Source organism: Bos javanicus, chromosome 17 (assembly GCF_032452875.1).
Source record: "Bos javanicus breed banteng chromosome 17, ARS-OSU_banteng_1.0, whole genome shotgun sequence".
Classification (NCBI taxonomy): Eukaryota; Metazoa; Chordata; class Mammalia; order Artiodactyla; family Bovidae; genus Bos; species Bos javanicus.
Window position 1 is genome coordinate 70,629,027 of NC_083884.1, and position 21,035 is coordinate 70,650,061.

Genomic DNA, 21,035 nt, shown 5'->3' on the forward strand with positions numbered 1-21,035 from the left:
TAGCCTTGGGCTTTATACCAGTATCTAGAGGATGCTAAAGAGGGCTGAGTCTTAACTTTTGGTGAAGCCATTTCCCAGAAGCTGCACAGCCAATTCCTCTTAGTGTCTCATACCCATTCTTGAACCAGCTGTTAGTAAAGGGAGTAGAATATTGAAGAGTCTGTTTACTCCAGTATGTTATCTTCATTCTTGGAGTTTATTCCTTTCATTTATAGGCCAGTGGACCTGACTTTCTTTCTACCTTATAAGAGACTGTCTTATAATCTCCTATAAGAAGACCTGGCTGTATTTTCCCATTAAAAAAAAAATTAGCTTTATTTTTTTTTGTTGTGCCTCATAGCACACAGGATCTTAATTGCCTGACAAGGAATTGAACCTAGGGCCCCTGCACTGGGAGTGTGGAGTTTTAACCAGTGGACCACCACAGAAGTTCCTGTACTTTCCCATTTTCCCCCCTACTTCTCATTATTACTAATTTTCAAAGTACTGGTTGCTCAACTGCTTTCTTAGGGGTGGAGGCAATGTTCTTTCCTACCTGACCCCTCAACTTCCACGAGATTCTCTGTGGCCCTCTGCTGTTTTACTTTGAGGAGGCTTTGCACATCCTTCCAGCTTTGATTGCTTCTAAGCTTGTCTCATGCCTGCTAGACTCCCCAGAGTTGCTCCCTGTAAGAGGGCTTATTAGCTGAGACATCATGTCATCATGCTCTCCTTACTCCATAGCTGGCTCTTAGTTTCTGAAGACTGTACTCACTTCCTTTTTTGCCTCTACTTCCATTCACCAAAATAGCTTTAAGATCTATGCATTTAGCTTCTGCTGTGCTATTCTTAGCAGCATTCCTTTATTTTCTTCTGACTCCCATCTCACCAGCTACTGGCTTTGCCCTTTGCTTGGTGCCTACATTTGTTCATGTCTGTCGTATTAGCTTCTAGCCTAAAAAGGAATTCCTCACTAGCAGCTTCAAACCAACCTCCCCACTTTACACCTAGGACTGTTGGTTCAATATGAAAGGAAGTGAAAGGACACACTAGATGGAATTGGATCCAGGTTTCTGTTTTGCCACTGTTGCTTGAGACTGTTTTCCAGATTTTTTGTTTATGAAACAAAGCATTTGTGAGAATTCTAAACAGGGCTTATTTCTGAAGTTGACTCACTCAGGTCCCACTGCAGGGAGGGAGGGGTGAAGCTGAAGTACTATGAAGAGGCAGACCTCATGCTCAATCCACAAAGCCAGGTTTTGTTGAAAAGCGACTTGCTATTTGTTCTTGGAAGTATAGGGCAGGGTGGGCAGCTCCAGGTTTATAGGCTGCACCCCTAACCCTTAGGCTGTTTTTTTAACCTTTCAGTCAAAATCCAGTCATCTTGCTAACTTCACTTGTGCCGAATCAGAATGGTCTCATTATTTGAGCCTCTACTATGAAGTCAAACTAGAGTTGAGGGCCCTAAATGGTTAAGAACTGAGAAATCGGCTGAGTTAAGTCGAGGAGCTTGAGATTTGTCACCTCAGATTGGGAGGAATAAAAAACCTTCAGTCAGGAAAGGGGACTCAAGGCCATAGTTATTCTGGTAGAATCCTTTTCCCCAGTGTTGTGCATGTAGTTACGGTACACAGAATAACGGAACGGAGAAGTAAGAACACAGAAGAAGTTAACACAGGCACCAGAATCTTGAGGGAAGTTCTATATGGAAAAAATTCTGGAATGAATCAGAATACTAAGGCTCCATTTTTCCCTATTGGGGACTCTGACTTGGAGACCCAGGAAGCCAACTGTTGACTTTTGCCCCAGTAAACGTGACAAAGGACCATATACCTGATTACCAATAAATTATTTTCTCTAGTTGGGTTTAATTTTAGAAATTACACATTATCATCTGATATTAGCCATAAGACTACCTATAGGGTCAGCTCAGTCTAAACTCACTCATTGGAGTCATTAGGCTCAAGAAAGAGGGCCATGGCTTCCTCCTCCCAGTCAGAGTTCAGGTCCATGAGTCCTACAGAAAAACTCAAGGTAATTTCCCTCAAGAACCTACTGAAGAGGCAGGGATTCAGGAAGAAGAAAACACAGCAGTGGCATTCACTTCATTCACACACTTAGCATATGCAACTTTAATCAACCAAAAGAAAAAGCCCCAACTGTACAAGTGAAAAAAAAATCCAAAATGTTGACACAGGCTTACCTAACACCAGCTACTTTTATGTACAGCTGTATAATTTCAAAAAAGCTATCCTATATGTATGTACAAAAGTTGTTTATACACAGGTCTGTACATAAGGGTCTATACATTTATTTCCTCAGAACCCTTAAGGTGCCACCTCTTGGTGAAGACACCAACACTTCATTCACATATCTTACAAAAAAAGACTTTCTAGGACTGACAATACTGCATCCTGTATTCAGACCATGTAGACTCCACTGACTGGTTAAGTTCCTTCCATCATAACGCAGACCACACCAGAAGCCTGGGTGCCCTAGACAGCTTCACACAAGAATGACCACACCAGATGCCTGGGTGCCCTAGACAGCTTCACACAAGAATGACCACACCAGAAGCCTGGGTGCCCTAGACAGCTTCACACAAGAGTGCTACAAAGTAAAAGCCGCAAACCGACGTGAGACGAGGAAGCAGAGTCCTGAGCAGGTGCCGCCGCAGGTCCAGGCTTTGGTGAGCGCAGGAGCCCCGCCTGCCCTGCTCACTGTCGGTACTCCAGTTCATCTACACTGATGACTTTGGTGGGCATGGAGGGCAGGGGCTGCTGTAGCACATCTGAGCCAAACCATTTGGCGAGGCCCACAGGGGAGCTGCTCCTCTGGCTGGGGCGGTGCTCGAGCTGGGAGTGCACATGCGGCAGGCCTGACCGGCTGGGCACATTCTGAGGAGTCGTCTGAACGCTGACAGCAGCTGCCTGGGAACCAGAGCCTGGAGGATGAAGAACTGTGGAGATACGAAGGAAGGTTCTCATTCAGAGCACAAGGAGGGGAAGTAGTTCTCCACTAGGCTGTGCTTCACTGTGCACGAAACTGTGAACAGTTCTTAACAAGGTGATTGATTCTAGGCTTCTTTTGGAAACTCCTTTCCAAAATGCCAGAACAGTACCTTGGAAAGCTGAACTATTCAGAAGCCATTTGTACTGACAGTCCATCTTAGGTGACACACCCCCTACTCCCCATGACAAGCAGAAGCAACGACCCAAGCCAGGGAGAGTATCTACTCTCGGCACTCCCTATGCTAAATCTGTCAGAAGGATTCTCAGCCTCTCTTCTCCAAAGAGGCAAACATACCCCCCCCCCCCAAAAAAAAGCCAGGGTATACCTGGCTTTCCAACTGTCTTTACAGGAATTCCCAATCCAATCTTGCTAGGATGTATGAGTAAATAGTGTCATTTTATCCCCTTCACTGGAAATTGGTTCAAAAACTCCTAATCCTTAGCTCATCTGGTCCTCTCCTGAACCTACCTGAGCGCTGTAGCTGCTGCTGCATCATTGCCAGATGCAGAGGTGTCCCAGGACGAGGGTTTAGGAGAGGGTGACTAGTGGCAGGTAAAGGGTAAAAGGGTTGACTCAGGATTGGGCCAGACAGTCCCTGTAAATGGGTCAGGTCCATCCCAGGGGGAAGCACACCTATTGGGCAGAAAGAAGAAACATCAGAAATAATGTACCTGAAAATTTTCAAGCTTGACTATACAGTTTTGCTGATCTGAAAGTTCCTTAAGAATGAAGACTGCTCAAGCTAGGTTCCTAATCTTTCAGTGGGCTAAGGACTAGATCAGATTGGACCCAATGGAATATCTTTCTAGGGATAAGACCCTCCAATGGTACAGCACTTCATCAGTTCTAGCAACTCATGCTAGAGTTAGAAACTCACCAGCTTGGAGCAAACTTGGAAGATGCTGTGGATGTACTCCCTGGGCCAGCATCCTTTGGACCAACCCCGGGTGAAGCTGGTGAGCGGGCCGAACGATGGGGACGTGGGGGACCAGGGGGACTTGGTGGACAGGGCGGAGAAAAGGTGTTCCTGGAACGGGGGATGCCAGGGTGGGTGTCTTCCTCCCCGTTGCTTTAGGTCGATAATCTTGTTCTTTGGTGTAACGGTTGGTCTGGGACAGTGGGGTGGAACAGGAAAACCGCTGCAGGGTTGACAATTTGGGATTTGTGGTGGGAGAAGAGTCCCGATCAGCAGTGGGCACAGAGCTGGATGACAGGAGGTTCTCTGTAAGGATCCAGACAGAATATTTTGGTATTCACAAACTTTTTTGTCTTCCTGATGAACCAGTAACTCATTTGTTAGAAAGCTCACAATCCTTATTTGATCCCCTCAACATATTTAGAGGACTGCACAGTGGGGCCCACTGTTTTTTGTCTTATGAACTGGCCTAGTCAGGGTCATGGGTAGTTAGGGAGAGACCCTGGAGTAGATCCCAGGTTTTCCAGTCTTCCAACACCTTGCTGGAAGAGTTTATTTTTGCTACACTCTCAAAATCCAAAGACTCTGAAGTTGTAAATGAGATAACTTTAAAAAAATAAAAAGGATCCATCTTTGTTCTTCCCAATCCAAGAACAGCTATGGGCAAGCAAGGCTGGCACATCGGGTCTGGTGGCCTGACTTGGTCGGGCACTTGGCTCTGTCCATAGTTAGGGCTGTGCTCTGACTCTGTGTGGGAGCTGCTCCTGTCCTAGTCGGGTGCTTGGGATTAACTTGCTTTTCAGCCTAAGAGTAAAAGTGAGTAAAATTATGCAAATTCATCACAACAGAAAGCCTACAGAGCAATTATTGTCTGGTGAAGGACTCTGAACTGCCTTTTAATAGGACCAACAGGATTTCCTTCCTTTCCCCAGAAGCTTTCTCAGAGGCAGAAAGCTCTTAGATCAATACCTAGACCTATGCAAACCTCACTTATTAGAATCTGTTTCACTATGTCCTTAATCTGAGCTGTGCAACCCCTAAAAACCTCTTACATTTTCCATATATTTCTGAAAGCCTCACACACCTCCTATATGCGTCACTCACTGCACAGATCTTACTGGGTAATTAGTCTCCAGACTGGAGAGAACCTTTCAGAAATAAAACTGGTTGAACTTTTATTAATTTGCCAAATAAATGTACTCATAATTCAAGCCTAAATAAGGATCCTGAATGCTTGTTCTTCCTAATGCCAGCACTCAAGGCACTATTAGACTGGTCAGAATTTCAAGTGGCTAAGTGACTATGAGCTGGTCCACTCCTCCTGTTAGACCCAGAACTGAGGTCCACAGCAGCAGGGGCCTTGCCCAAGGCTTTGCACGCTGGCGCACACATTGCTGGTGCTCTACCACACACTCAACGGCTCTGAAGTACCTTCACTGGGCTTCTGGGTGTCCTCTTTACCGTCACCAAGAGCTGCTTTTCCAGAGGTTGGCTCCTCCTTGCTTTTCTCTTTGCTCTCATACATCTTACGAATCACTGAGGTAGGAGTGAAGGAAGGAGAAAGCTGTAGAGGAAAACAGTATTCACACATTCTTTAATTGCCTCTCCCTAATCAAGTGGCCAAACTACTGAAGCTGACGAGTCCCCTTTCACAGCATGTGGCAGAGGCCAGCTCCAACGTTCTGGCCTCTAGCTGCTGAAAGAAGAGCATCAGGATGGGCCGAACAGGCAGTGTCCCCAATGTGCCGTCCCTTGTTCGCAGTTCACTTTAGTCAAAACCGAGATGCAGCTAGCACACAGCTAGTTAAAGCACAGAAAGTTCTACCTGCCTCTGCAGCCTCTGCTCCAGCCATTCCCCAGGCCAGAGTTAGGCTGGGAAGGGGGAAAAACATGGCCCGGAGAAAACCCTGCAACAGCAGGCCCCCTCCCCTAAGCTGGGAAAGGACATTTCAGATGCAACCACAGAACCTAGACTTCTCTGTCCTCTTAATGTTTCCCACCCTTACTTGGCTACCAGAAAACCCAAGTAGCTTCCTGACGGTCTCCTCCGCACCAGCACTCACCATTTGGGGTCATTTGTTCCCACCTCTTTACTGCCCGTTTTTACACTGACGTTTTTACTGTGCATGCAACTTTTCTCATTAAACAACCCTGTATCCTTGATGACAGGAGACAGGGCATGAGTTAAGCACAGAAGAGCTCCTAGATCCTGCCTTCAAGGTGCTTGGTGCAAAGACCACTTGGGGTACTGAAGTACAGAATAATAGTCTTTTACCCTCATCAGCCCTGAATAGGTGATAAAGGTCTGTGGGGTGAGTGAAACCTAAAAAAATAAATGATGCTGGTTCTTGAGTCAGTTGTAAAGCTTGACTTGTCACTGCAAATGAGCAAGCCACTCTGTCCCAGCCTTAACTCTGAGACCTGAATCTAAATTTGTGGACTCACACCATGGTTTACTGGACTCCCCATGCTCTAGCTCCCATCACCCATCTTCCTCACCTCCCATCCTTCACGTTCATCCCTCTTCTGCTCCCCACTCCAGTGATCATTCATCGGAACATACCACACCACCCTGTATGCCCTGGCCCTGACTCTTCTGTCTGCTGGAACACACTTTCCCCAACATGGGGGCTTCACTAGAACTTAGAATCCTAAGAGACTACATCCTGAAAGGGGAGGCCCTAATTAACAGGCAGGTGTAAACGTCTATTACATCACTGACTCCTGTGGAAGGCGCTCTAGGAGAATTTGGGGTACCTAGTGACACAGGAGCAGCCAAGCAAGGAGAAGCCTAGGAGTCATTCATAAGGGCAGAGGTCACTGACCATGCTTGTGATGGAGGCGGCTGGGGCAGGGGAAGAGGAATTCCCTCGGTGCACGGGTGCTGGTGACTTGGTCACTCGCTGTTGCCTGTAAACAAAAACCAGTTATCCGTGTGAGTCCCTAGCTGCTCAAACTCCAAGTTTAAACTGCATAAAACTCAAGGCCAGCCCAGGAAACATCCCATTTCCTTTCTTCAATTTCCCAAGCATTTAGTAAGTGTCTAACATGTGTAAAACTATATGCCAAGTTCTGAGGAGAGACAAAAGCTTAATGACACATAGTCCTGGGTCTTGTAAGAGCTGTCATCTAATGAGGGAGATACTAATCTAGGGCAAACGTGTCATGTCAAGGGTACCAGCAGAGTACAATGGGAAAGCGAGGGGCAGAGGGGACAGGTACAGGGACATGGGAAGGTCTTGGGAGTGCAGGGCTATCCAGGGCAGATGTGGAGTTTGTTGCTGACTATGCCAGTGAGGCAGGCTGGAGAGGGCCTGCATTCTGCAGGGCAGGGAGCAACACCAAGTACTACAGTCCCTGGCACAGAACTGAGGCTCTGAGAGACACCAGGTCAAGTCAGACAGGGCACCAGGACTGAGCTACTTTCAGGACCCAGTCACCCGGAGCACTCCCTGCCACTCTGGGTCTGTACACAGGGCTGGCCCCGGGCCTCCCAAATAAAGTTTAAAAGAGCAGACTTCCTTCTCTCCCCAGACTTTCTACTTATTCTCTCTTGGAAGAAAACAGGAAAGAGTTGATGACCACACAGGCTGAGAGAAGAATGAATTACATGAGCTCACTGGCTAATCAAAGCTTCACTGCATTTCAGTGATGTCAGACCTTGTACTGCAAAGGCCAAAGCCTCAGGACAGTCAATGATTCTGAAGTTCACTGACTCATAAGCAGAAGGGAACCCTAAACTCCTGGCTGCCTTCCAGTCTGTATCAGGGAAGCCCCAGTGCTGCCACACTGAGACCAAGTAAGACAGCGAGGGGAGAGAGTATTCTGAGTGACTAAGAGGTAAAAAACAGGCAAGACAAGGAGAAACCGTGTCTGTTGGGGGCCACGACTGTACACAGAGTGTACAGGCAGGGAGGGCCTACCATCTGATCCAAAAATTGACACTGTCTTGGATCTACCTGCTGCTTTCAACTAAGTCACATTTGAAAAACCTGTTTCTGTATCTGTCAAATGCAGTTCTTTACCCCATCTACCTCACAGAGTTGTTGCCAAGAGCAAATTAAGTTGTGGATATCTAAAGTGCTTTGAAGGTCAACAAACTGCTATGCTGTAGAGAGAAGTCCAGTGAAGGGGCTCAGCAGAGCAGCTGTGAGCTCTCTGTACAGGCTGGAGGGCTCTCTCAGGGTGGGCACATTTATGCAAGAGGACAGGGTGCTTACTAGTTCCAGTGCTTTCTGAAAGTGCCAACATATGACCAGATAAAGTAAGACACTGAGGCAGCATTTTTAGTAATCACATCAAAACAAGTAAGTTTCAAGTACCAAATACTATATACGGTGGGAGTACTGTGTTTAAGGATGCCCACTTTGGTGATAAAACTAAGAATATGAAGGTGGTGACTACTTTTCTTTTAGAGACTGGACAATGGTCACTTCTGGAGAAAGGGGTATTGGGACAAGGCACAGGGATGGCTTCTGGGGAGCTGACAAGGGAGTCTGCCTTACAACAAGCTATACATTTGCTTCATGCAGTTTTCTGCCTGTTTTATTTTATAATTAAAAAAAGGACAATATTGCTACTCTTTCTTCCCCAACTTACGGTTCGTTTCATTTCACTGCCTGTTGAAACTGCTGGGGAGGATGGGAGGAGAGTGAAGTCAGGAACTATTTGATCAACAAACCTGACTCAAGGGACAGTTTGATACTCAACAAGGAGCCTGAGGGTGAGGAAGCGAGATGGAGTTTTACGTTCCATCATTTCATAAGTATAACTGCAAATAAGTAGCTATGCCAGCTACATCTGTAAAAATGAATCCTTTAAATGAAGAGTATAAATAAAATTATATAGGATGAAAAGCCTATGCCCCTGCAACAGAATTCAATTATACAATTTCCTCTACTGAACACTCGGTAGGTAAGACTTGTCACCATATGTTGTACAGTGTATCAGTGTGTACAACAGAAATGATACTGTGGATAACTCATTTGCAAATCTCAAGGGTAGGATTAGAAATTTACCTGTTTCTGAATCCATCTCTGGTTCTGTCCACCTGCGGTTTGCCAAAACCAGGCTGGTAGAAGTTTGCTGCCTGCAGCGCGAGGTCATGTGGCACGGCCAGCCCCTCCAAAGCTGCCTGTTGCAATTCCAGCTGGCTCATCTGCTGGACAGATGTGGCAGAGTGGGAGTTAGCAGAATGACAGCCAGTGCACCTTCTACAAAGGTCTCTCTTTGATCTTTCAGAAGAGGTATGTTTTAAGCAGCAGCTAAGAGAAACTAAGATACTGCAAACCTGCCTAAACTGTGCTGCCATCCACTGAACTGGATGTTAGTGATTTATGACTTTATATGATGCAATAACTTCACCAGTTTTCTAGCCTTCACTGAGCCTGAGTTACAGTTCAAAACCACTTTCAAGCATTACAGCCACTTAATTCTGTATCCCACAAGCAACAACAAGGGTGGAAAGCAAACAAGTTTGAGAAAAACTCAGCCAGACCTGGGCCGTGACTGGGCTCATGGGCTTGCGCATGCCTTGGAATGGATCTCCGAGAAGCTGCTGTGGTCCTGACGTGAAACCTGTTGGGAAGGTTAGATTCAGGGCGTGTCAAGACAGCACCTGTCCCTCAGAGGCATTATCTCTACTACATGATGCGCCTTGCTGAGCATCATCTCTTTCATGAAGGACTGACTTCCTGGGCTGATGATGTCGCTCTTCTTCTGTGCCCCTACAGTGGGGACCTCACGGACCTCTATCTGAGCACTTAATGATTCAAGCTGCTGGGGTATCCATCCCCCACTAAGCTGTCTCTTCAGAGCCGAGACCTCTATCTGGGAGAGAAGAGCTTTTCTAGCCAGTGATCTGGCTCTCTGTAACCACACCAACTGGTACCAAAGCAGACACCAGTGTTCTGAGATTCACACTGTTTCCATTAGATCTCCCTAACTGTGGAAAGATTACAAAAACTTTCTCTCACAATATAATTGGCAGGGGTCAGAACAGCCAGCAGCATAGAGTGGTCGAGGGTACAGGAACACAGATTCTGCACAACACTTTTGCTAACACAGCTTTCTGGAAGTGCTTCTCCCATTCATGTTCTGAATCAGCCGTAATACCTCACAGTTGGTTGTGTATAGCTTCATCAGGTTGGCAGAGAGCCACTAGTCTGACTTCTCCATGAAGGAAAAACCTAAGGAGCCAAATTAATTTTTTTCAGTTGAATTTTCCAAATAAGGAAGATGACTAAAGAGCTGGATCCAATTTAGTTCTCCAGAGAAAAAAATACAAAACTGTAACATAAACCTATTTATCCAGAAGGGCAGCTGGATAATTATCTTCCACTTGTGTCCTTACCACCCCCTGAAAAAAGTGTAACAAATCAGCACGTTTCTTTTTAAACTCTTCAAGGGTACCAATGAAAAAGACTTTGCCAGTTTTAGGAGATGGGTATACCCTAGGGGAAGGAGAAGGGAAATGACGGATGGACACCTATGCACAAAAGCATTTACCAATTGGTGATGGTATTCTGGGACGAAGATAGTCTGCTGAGGCTGCTCTCGTCTGAAACACCTGTGACAATGGAGGAGAGGGTGCTCTCTGGCCCAGTAATGATGTCGTAGGCTCCAGGCTCCCCATAAGGCCACTCAGGAGATTGGAAGAAGCAGGTCTCTGAACAGGTGGGCCCAGAAGTTCCTAAAGGCAGAAAAGTCAAATCCTTGTGAACAAACCTAGTTCTTTCTTCCTCCTAGTCAGAGGCTGTGGATTATGAATTTGGAAGCCAATGATGAATCTCCCTCCTGCTTCACTGAAGGACTTGGTACATGTACATGCAATGAATTTCTCTGAACGTTCAGCTACCAAGATTTCCTTTAAGTTAGTGCTATAGATATAGGTTAGATACTTTAAATTTCCACAGAAATTGCAAACCTGCAAACGGGAAACCAAGGCTTTACTCAATCATCTTTTTTACCCACCAACCCACCCCACATTTATAGCTACAGAGAACTATGTCAGGCAGCAAAACCGTATCCTTCATTGCCAGGCAACATGGATCATTCTCTACGGCCCAAAGCTGGCCCACTACACAAAACCAGTTTGGAGGACTACTGTTCAGGACTCCAAGGCCTCGGTATAAGATTGTTAAGTACCTGCAAGATGTTCTTAGGGACAGGCTGGCCTGGAATCTCAGCAGGGGACATCAAATGGCTTTCAAGAGTTCGCTAAAAAAGTCAAAGGAAAACTGGTTTTAACCTTCTCACATACTTAACTTATAGATTAATTGGGGACCACAAGGAAACATTAAAAACTCCCCAGGGAGTTGGCACTTAATAGCAGAATGATATCCAAATCACAGAAAACTTAGATCAACTTGCCCCACTTGTCACACAGGTCCCAGAGATCTTGGAACAGGAAGAATTTTCACATATACATGCAAAGTCCACTCAGAGACCCTCAGACAAGGTCTTTTCCTCTCTGGTAACCCTAAGTCCATTTCACTATTTCTAACATTGCATCCAAAAGAAGGGAAAAAGAAAATGGCGAAATGGAGGAACACTTTAGTAAGAAGCCACAAGTAGGAAATTTTGATAATTTACAGATTTTAATGTTCACGGCAACCTTTGCTAGCTATTATCTTTAACAAGATTTACAGATCATAGATGGTATCAAAAAAATGTGAGTTCAGCCAAAATCATATTTCAGTTTCATATTTTAGGAAATTTAAATTTTATTATTTTTAAGCAGCTATTCCAAAGTGGGTCTCCTATTCAGGGCGAAATTAAAATCTTCCACTTTCAATTCTTTTAATGCAGTAGCAGTTATACTTTGCATCCAACTTATATTACCTCTGGTGCTTCAGAAAACCCTTGTGTGTCCGTTTAGCTCTGCTTGAAGTGCTTTCTCTGTCAAGTTTCCCTTCTACCAGGTGGAACTGTGAAGGTCCACAGCAGTGTCCTCAGGCATGACAAACAGCCCCAAATATGCAAGTGTTTCATTGTTGGTTTTGGAATTGGAAAGGACTGTAAGTGATTTTAATAAGATCTCCTCAAGAGTCATTTAATTCCAACTAACAAAAACAAACGCACAACTTTATACTAGATGGCTTGCTATATCTGGAGGATAGAGTCTACAACTTAATTTGGAATAGAGTTTAGACTGAACCGATATGTCCTCTTTTGGGGATAAACAATATGACTGAACCAAAATGGCTGGAGGCAGATCAGAAATAGTATACGCAACACACACAGCTGTAGTAACTAACGGCTTGGAAGCAGTCCCTGACAAACAGCAACATGCAAACTAAGCAGTATTTTGGGATGATGCCTGGTGCACTTCATAGATTATTTCCTTGTTGTTGTTTTTCTAGATTGAGTTTGTGTTCCCCTTTGCCTATTATCCACTCCTTTATGCATCTGTCTGAGGCTCATTCCCTCAGCTGAAGCCAGATATATTTCAGAGCACTGAACCCCCAACATCAAGCAAGTTATCTTCACAGCTTAGGGGCAACTGTGTTAATATCAAACCCTAGAATCATATCTAAAACAAAATGTTCAAAAGCATCATCGGGTAAACAGTTGAACCCACCCCCACCCCCGCTCCCATTTCTTTACTAAGACTAAAAGAAGCTATTTACAAGATTTGACCCACCCTGCTGTGGTCAGCACCTAATCACCAAGACAGAAGGTAACAAGAAAGCAGAGCAGGACTGTTTACAGCCAAGTGATCTGGTCCTCATTTGAGAGCATTTACATCTAATAGTTCCTTGCATGGAAATTATTTAAAGCAGCTTACAAGGAACATTCCCCTGTAACTGGCATGGTGTGGTCAGGTACACAGGAATAACTCTACCTATCTGCAATGTCCCCTTCTGGAGGTAGAGAGTCAGGTAGGTAGGCCAGGAACAATGGTATCTCTGTTAGGATTTATCACTAACAGCTAGTCAGATTCAAAATATCAAAAATCAGCTGGTACCAGCTGATTCTCCCTTGGTACCAGGCACAATGAAACACATGCTTCCCCCATGGTTAACCAGTAGTTCCCAGACAAGAAGGTGTCAAGAAAAACAGGCAAAACTCAATTTGGTAAATTTGCGATAACTTAGCAACTAGAATAAGTCTATGTTTTTGTTTTTTTTTTTAATTAATATTATTTGATTTACTGTTTCCCTTTCACTCTGTAATCATCAAGGGTTAGCAATAGTAACACACAGACGGTGGCTAAGAGGCACCCTCTAAATGTGTTATGCGGAAGACTAGTGTGGGCTACACACCTGTAATTTACTGACATACAATCACCTTGTAACCCAACTTCATGCCTAAAGGTGTTTTATAAGTTTGGAGTCACAGCTTTTTCTATTAATAAATAAACAGAATGCAATTGTCTTGAAAAATCCATCTTAGATACTTTACAAATGCCATGTATATCTGTCAATACCTAATCAAGAAAGCAAATAATCCCAGGTATCTGGGAGCAATTAGGAGTAGTGAAAAGATTTTACTATAAAAATATGGTAACATTATTTTAACTTAGGTAGCTGAATAAGGGCTTCCCTGGTGGCTCAATGGTAAAGAATCCTCCAATGCAGGAGATGCAGGTTCCATCCCTGGGGAGGGAAGATCCCCTGGAGAAGGAATGGCAACCCACTGCAGTATTCTCGCTGGGAGATCCCATGGACAAAGGAGCCTGGCAGACTATAGTTCACGAGGTTGCAGAAGAGTCAGACACGACTTAGCGACTAAACAACAGCAAACAGCTGAAGAAACAGAAAACTCTCTCTAGAGTTCATCCCTAAAGGTATTTTTACACCATTTTTTTTAAGCACTGAGTTAAGATAAGCAAGTCATATCTGAATCCATCAGTCTCTCTACTGTCATGCACAATACATACAGATAAACCTGCTTTCTCAAGTAACAAAAGAACAGTGGTAATTGGAGAAGACACAAAAGCATCGAGGATCAAGTGACTACTAAAGAATTTCCAACTTACTCAGAGTACCTTTTAAAAAATCCATTTATTGGATGGGACGTGGAATAGAAAGAGAGAAAAGGAGAAAAGGCTGGGGTCTGTGCCAAATACTTACACTGACTTTAGGCTGAGAAGGCAAAGTCCCACTTGCCTTCATGGTGCTCACTAGCTTGTTGAACGCAGTCATATCTCCGTCTTTTTTGAGCTGTCGATTGCTGGCCACAGTACTCAGGGTCTCCTCTAAATGTTCTGCCATAAAGGGAGTCGAATTCTTCACTTGCTGGTCAACCTTCAAGCCCTTGAGCCCTGCTTCCACCTCCTCCACGGAAAGCACAACCCCTGAATGTGCTGAAAGGTTGAGAAAGTCTAGGTTCAGCCAAGCAAAGGAATATGTGGTAGGAACTCTCTTTGTACTCTGTGGTGGATAAGGTGAAAATGATTTATTTCACAGTTGAACTGAAGTTGTCAGGAAAGACTGGTAACAAATACAGACAAACTGAAGGCACCGAGATCCTGCAGGAGGATGTCTATTATAAAGAGTCTTCTGGAGACTCGTGATGAGGGACAGGAATCCCAGACAGCCCAACAAGAACGAGAGTGCTACCTGCACGATGGTTATTCTAGCATCAAGGCTGCATGTTCAGGGCTTATAACCTAAGCAAGAACATGGCAACCCAGGGCAGAGGTGTGAGCAGCTGCCAAGTTATGCTCAGGAGGACTGAATATTCACTGGAGGGCTCTACTCAGGCTCCAGGTGAGCAGGACTTAGAAGAAGAGTTCTTGCCACAGAGTTCAATGACCTGCTGATCTGGTAGATTCTCAAAAGAGGTGGTACTGTTTGATAAGTGTTTTTGAAGAACATTAAACAAAACCCACCATCTATTTGACTTTTGATGAAATAGCAGTCTGTTAGAACTGATTCTGCCTTAATTAAGACTGAGCATCCAAATGTTTTAAATACCTAAAACAGACTCTAACAGACACTTACAGCTCTCTTTAAGCTTTTCTTTATTTGCAGAAAGGCTGGAAAGGAGAGGCTTTAAATCCACTTTGGCTTTCTGTAGCATTTCTAGAATATCCACTTTAGTTTCAGCATGGTCTTCTAATGGTATAGGAGCAAAATAATTCCCCGAGTTCTGTCCAGGAGAGAGTATGGCTTGTTCCAGACCTAACATGGCAAGTTAATATATGTATAATTAACTGGTCTTCAAAAAAGCACAGAAACACATCTTCAACAATATTAAAATGACACAAATTGAAGGATATTTTTCAGTATCCAGAAACCCATGAATGCTAATGGACCCCTGACTAATAAGGATGAAATGAACCATATTAAGGAAAGCTCAAGTCTATGTCCAGGACAGAATCTGAAGCAACTGTACCTGCAAGTCTCTCCAGTTCTTCATGAGGCGTTGACCCAAGGCTGCTGGATCGGCTTCCTGATCGGCTCGGGTTAGAGAACCACCTACTGAACCGACTGGCGGAGACTGAACCTTCTCCCAAAACATCTTCTATCATCTAAAGGGAGAAATGAAAGAAGCTAAGATAACAGTTTCCAGGTGAAAAGGACAAGAAGGTTCAAAATTTAAGGAAGGGTCACTTACTTTGAAACTTCCTTTGATGCTGCTGACCTGAAGGCAAACACCCTCAGAACTTAGGATTTTGAACATCTTTAACTTCTCTTCCCCTCCTGGATCGTTTCTGAGTAACCCAAACTTGGGCATAACCATGTATTCTCTAAGCATATAAAGCAAAACCTCTTTGCCACAGAAAGTGTTCTGATTTTCTATCATTTGCCTCATTAGAAAATCCATGAATGTTCTAAGAGGGCACAGTTTCAAAATCAAAATCAGCACCAAAGTAAAGCATTCCGCTGCCAACCTTGAGTGGCCTTTAACTAAGCATCAGGTGTGGAGAGCTGATGAAAGAAAACCCTTGCTTCAAACTTCAACACCCTCAAGGTTGTAATAAACACCGTGAAATCCAATGCTGCTAATTTCAGAACCCAAAAGCTAAAAAAGCAGAGCTCATATTTCCAAGTCAAAGTTTAAGAAGTGTCAAAATGTGAAAGACAGACTTTTAAATGATCTCTAATATCTGTTTGAACTTCATGGAAAGTTTCAGGTGTTTGTTTTCTTTTAAATCTGACCTCCATAGTTTTTGGTTTAATAAGAGTGATTAAATGATGCATTATGATCAGAAATAATTTTTCAACAGTGTTTCTTAACAGTAATTTCTATTACCAGTCCTTCTTGAAAACTAGATTTAAGCATTTTTTGGAAAGAAATTTTCAGTTATACCCTATTATAAATCTAATTAAATACCCAAATTGATCTTTATGCAGTGCTCTGATCAATATTTAGAAAAGACAAGATAAAGCAAATATCAATCCAAAAATGAGGCCCATTCTTGACGATAAGGCATAAACAGCAAACAGGTTTTTCCCCAAGACTTGTACATATATGACGGAGTTAGGGACTTTGTTTTATCTGAAATCTAGAACTCATACTTCTGTCTTCGCAGGTATTGTTCAGCAGATTCAATCACATTCCACTTGTAAATTCTCACACCTTGAATAATGCCGACTTTCAAGTGTACTAATTTGCAATCATTAAATTTTAAGATAAACATTATAAAGTGATGTTTCACTGTGAAAAATTGGGAACTGTACCCAAAACACAACCGCCTTGGTGAAAAATGGTTATTTTTAAAAATAAAAGCTACAGCTATTTAAAATATTTTAATTTTAGAAAGAGTTTGAAATTTTACAAATAGCAAAAATAGCTTAGCACTGTACTTTGTTTTTATTTCCTCTGATTGTACTGTATAGGAGAAAAGCCAGAAGATACGCAGGAAGAACGTGAAAAAGTAAAGAAAGTGAATATAAGGTATCTGGATATTTTCTAAGGATTTGACAGTAAGTGTTGAGAAACTCATTTCCATACTTTGATCAGTGACCAACTTTGTTAGAGAAGCTTAGTTTTATTATAGCTAAAACATACGCAGAAACAAAGTCGCTTTTACTCATGTTTACTGGAAATGCCAATTTCAAGAACTAGAACATTTTGAAGCCAAAAAGAATCCTAAGAGTCAATCTGGTCAGTCATTTTTACCACAGGGCCAGCTGGGATGCTACAATGCTCAGCTGAATGCTGCTACATCCCACATCCTCCTCTAATCAAGTCTTTGAGGAGGCTGTGAACTGCAGTCTGGTATGTTTCAAATGCTCCTTCTAGACATTTTTAATAGCATTTTTAAGGTCACCCATACGACTGCTAGTTTGGTCTGTCAGAGGTTGTTTAGATTGCTCATATCCTAGGATTCATATTATGCTGATACAGATACTGTGAAATATTTTTGCTCTTTGACAATTACTAGCTTTTACTGATCAATGCTTTTCTTACTTTCCACTTTCATTGAAACGTCTATATTTTTGTATTTGCTTCATTCTAGTTTGATTTTTCTTTGGATTTCTAATGAATGCATTTAAGGCTACCTGTTTTCTTCTTAGCATACTTTTGACTATACCACCAAGGTTTTTCTTTGTCTCATTCCTGTTCATCACTAAGTGATTTAGGATTTCTGTTTTGATTTCGTTTTCCTTCATTTGACAGTTCTATGTACTTGTAGTGTGTCAGGCTCTGTGGTTAAGAGGTGCAGATCTAAAATCAAATTATTTTTCATTATTTATTTGACTGAAATTATTTGCACATGTGATCCAAATTTTCATTTTGTACAGATTTTTGTGGCTGTCAGCTTCTAATGTATTGTAATGCTAGTAAATATAACTTACAAATATAGGTGCAATTCTCTTTATGCCAATTTCTACCCAATATTTATGGGGCCTAAGTGCCAGGTACTATCTCAAACATTTTATATAATTTGTCTGTTGATATTCAAACATTATATTGCCCTTATCTTCCCCAACTGATTGGTCATTTTCTGAGAATTATGAGTCTAGTTGTTTATAAAGCACAAACAGAGCATCTCTTTTTACTGATCCCAGCTTTGCTTTTAAGTGAACCTATTATAGAATACATACCTTAGTGAGTAAGTACCTCCATGAAAAACCTGGAGAGAATTCCTAGCCTAGGTTCCTATTCAGAATTAACCAAGTTTTGGTTGAGGGTGAGGCTAAAGGATAAGACGGTGCTCAGTTCCCATTCCTCCCATTTATATTTTATAGGCAGTACAGTTGTGGGGAATTTGGAGTAAAGAACTCTTAACTCAAAGTACAAAAACTAGAATTCAGTTTCCACTACTTACTAGCTATGTGACTTCAGAAAAGTGATTTAAATCTCTTCCTCATCTATGAAATGGGAACAGTTGTAATCTAACTTACAAGGTTTTTCTGGGGATTAAATGACCTGTTGAATGTAGAGCCTAGAACAGCACAGCATGCATATTACCTATCATTACAAGTTCAGCTTTGAATTCTCTCTCTGTCAAGACACACAGGTAAGTTTCACGGGTGCTCACAGTGGGAGCCAAGTACAGGCCTCTAAATTTTGACCTTTAGCTGTGAAAACTTTTTACAATAAGATTTCCATTGTCTTCTAAGAGAATGCAGAAAAAAAAAAGTCACTAAACACAGTTGGTGTAAAAATAAAAAAATTACTGTCCCCTAAGAATTTGAAAAGACCACTCGGTTTTATATCAGGTAAATTAAACTCACATCTGGATGCAACCCTTCTGCTCAGTGAGCCAAAGGACTACTAGTCAGCTCACTGTAAGCGAGATATCTGACTAGGAGACTAACAGTTAAAACTGTGCTAGAACTTAAGCAGCAAAGCCAGGCAGCTGCCAGTTGGTTTGCAGCCACCCTCCACCTGCTCCTGACCAGCACCGTGGACAAGTGTGGTCTTGGGCCAGGCTGGTCCACAATCAGGTAAGTTCAGAGAGCTGCAGTAAGTGCTTAGAAACTTTTGTAGCAATCTGGCATTGCTGTGATATTTTTACTTTATACTAAAGTATTGGTCCTCAGTGGACTGGAAACAATATCTGGTCCTCACCATAGAGAATTTAAGCTCTACTGCCCTAGCACACTCTTGCCTGGAAAATCCCATGGACGGAGGAGCCTGGTGGGCTGCATTCCATAGGCCCATTATTCCATGGCGTCGCAAAGAGTAGGACAAGACTCAGCAACTTCACTTTCACTTTTCACTTTCATGCATTGGAGAAGGAAATGGCAGCCCACTCCAGTGTTCTTGCCTGGAGAATCCCGGGACGGGGGAGCCTCGTGGGCTGCCGTCTCTGGGGTCGCACAGAGTCGGACACGACTGAGCGCCTTAGCAGCAGCAGCAGCCCTAGCACTCACCTGTGGCCCTACACCTGTGAGTGCTATGCAATGTCTGCTCACCTGTTCTGGGTGGGCATCTTTTAGGCTTTGGGCAGCAGGCAGATGACAAAGGAGACAGGACAGCGCAGCCTGCTTGGTCATGCCCAGTTTTGTCCACTCATGTAATAATCGACCAGGAAGCAGTTGTAGTTGAGGAGTCAAGTAAGTTAAAGTCTGTGAACCAATAATTCTAAAGGACTGGCCAAACTTACTAGCTGTATTTCATGTCCTATAAATGATGTCTAAGATGTACAGTTGCTCTTGGTCAAATGGCCTTAAAAATTCTATCTCATCAGTCCTATGCACTGTTTCAACAACTACAGAGTTCTGAGGACATAGGTCACAGTTTTGTATTTTCTCTGAAAATTTGATGAAGCATTGCTAATCCCTAAGTGGTCAAAGGGGACGGGGCAAGGGCAGGGACGAAGAGCAGATGTGGGATATCTTATCGTTTCTATTTTAGAAGTCGAGAAAGATTAGACCTCAGCAGTTTAACAGCAACAGTGATGGTGTCCCACATTCCTTTCCACAAAAGGTTTTCAGAACCATCACATCACACAGGTACCACCTAACCAGCCATACCCGAGGAATGCAGATCAGTGTGGTACTGACCACCAGTTATAAAAATCCACCTCCACAGTAACTTTTTACAACAAACACTTGACTATTTAAAAATAGAAGCAATGTTCTTAAACATCTGAAGAATTCTTAGTCCAATGCTAACAGCCTGGAGAAAGAGTTAACTGGTACAGAATCCTCACTCAATCATTTCTACTTAGCCTCTCAAAACAAAGCCAACAAAAATTCAAATAATATTTAAGAATAAAAGTCAAAAAAACCTCCCAATCATCTAGCAAAACAAAACTTTTAAATAGAATCTTAAAGATTCAGGTCAAATTTAATCCCAATTGGCTGATCCAATTGTGATTAATTATAAGCATGCTGCTACACTCACCGAAGCCAAGCATGGCACCTTCTCAAGGTTAAAGAATTCATTAAAGTCAAATTCTCCCGGGGACTGCTCGGGCAAGACGGCCTCCCTTGGCACTTCCTGATCAGCAGCAGGCTCCTGTTCGAGGATGACCTCCACCTCATCCTCTTCAGCCACTCCTCCATTGCACTCGACTATGCCTGAAAGCAAAACCGGACAAAGACAGTCTGATCAAGCACACTGCTCCAGAGGTATTCGGTGGCCTCGGCACGATCACGAATGCAGAAGAGCCGCGGGTGACTTTAAAAGCAGACTTCCTGTACCGGTGCAGCACTTGCCACGTATGGCTCCTACGGGGGCCAGGGCAGGAGAAAGCCTGAGTACCAAGCCACAACACCAACTTGACTCAGCAAGGGCTATGGTCCCTCCTCTGCCCCGTCTTCAAATTGTCCATAATGCAGTGGATCTTCTTCTAATTTTTTTTAAAAGGACAATCTTTGAGCATATCTTATACGAATGGAACCAAATTGACGTGGCTCTGCTTTCACCCATGCGCCTGCATTAACACTTTAAGTCAGAGTAGTTACGTGAAACCTAGTCCAAGGGCAATTTCCACTTGCCTACTGACTGTAGGTCATCCTTCAAGGCAAAGTTCAAACCTTCACTGGGAAGTATGTCCTGCCTACCCAGTTTTACCCTACCAGAAAATTAATCACCGCCTTCTCTGTAATATGTGTGCTATCCCTCAGAGTACATACCACACTATATTAAAGTCTGATGTGACTCGTCGGCTTTGCCTTACTGTGCAGTGCCTGGTACATGTAAAACACAGTTACGTCCAGATGTGAGGATGGGAAGATAAGGGAAGCTAACATCTTAGTTTTAGCCAGAGGACGGG

At 43.3% G+C, this 21,035-nt stretch overlaps 1 protein-coding gene across 8 annotated transcripts in view; it reads right to left on the minus strand.

Moving 5' to 3' along the window:
- Positions 1–2,087: 2,087 nt before the first annotated feature.
- The window catches only part of EIF4ENIF1 (eukaryotic translation initiation factor 4E nuclear import factor 1), a 39,464-nt gene continuing 20,516 nt past the window's right edge, over positions 2,088–21,035 (minus strand). For 4 of the 8 annotated variants that reach the window (XM_061385457.1, XM_061385454.1, XM_061385455.1 and 1 more), the window contains exons 7-19: positions 20,162–20,337; positions 15,251–15,386; positions 14,857–15,036; positions 13,984–14,216; positions 11,054–11,125; positions 10,415–10,598; positions 9,405–9,484; positions 8,926–9,068; positions 6,733–6,817; positions 5,339–5,471; positions 3,869–4,213; positions 3,460–3,624; positions 2,088–2,938 (exon numbers count right to left, since the gene is read on the minus strand). In XM_061385457.1, coding sequence (XP_061241441.1) covers positions 2,697–2,938; positions 3,460–3,624; positions 3,869–4,213; positions 5,339–5,471; positions 6,733–6,817; positions 8,926–9,068; positions 9,405–9,484; positions 10,415–10,598; positions 11,054–11,125; positions 13,984–14,216; positions 14,857–15,036; positions 15,251–15,386; positions 20,162–20,337 — 2,174 coding nt within the window. In that variant the 3' untranslated portion in view covers positions 2,088–2,696. The remainder of the gene's footprint in view (positions 2,939–3,459; positions 3,625–3,868; positions 4,214–5,338; positions 5,472–6,732; positions 6,818–8,925; positions 9,069–9,404; positions 9,485–10,414; positions 10,599–11,053; positions 11,126–13,983; positions 14,217–14,856; positions 15,037–15,250; positions 15,387–20,161; positions 20,338–21,035) is intronic. The other 4 variants (XM_061385459.1, XM_061385458.1, XM_061385461.1 and 1 more) reach the window with 3 other exon arrangements.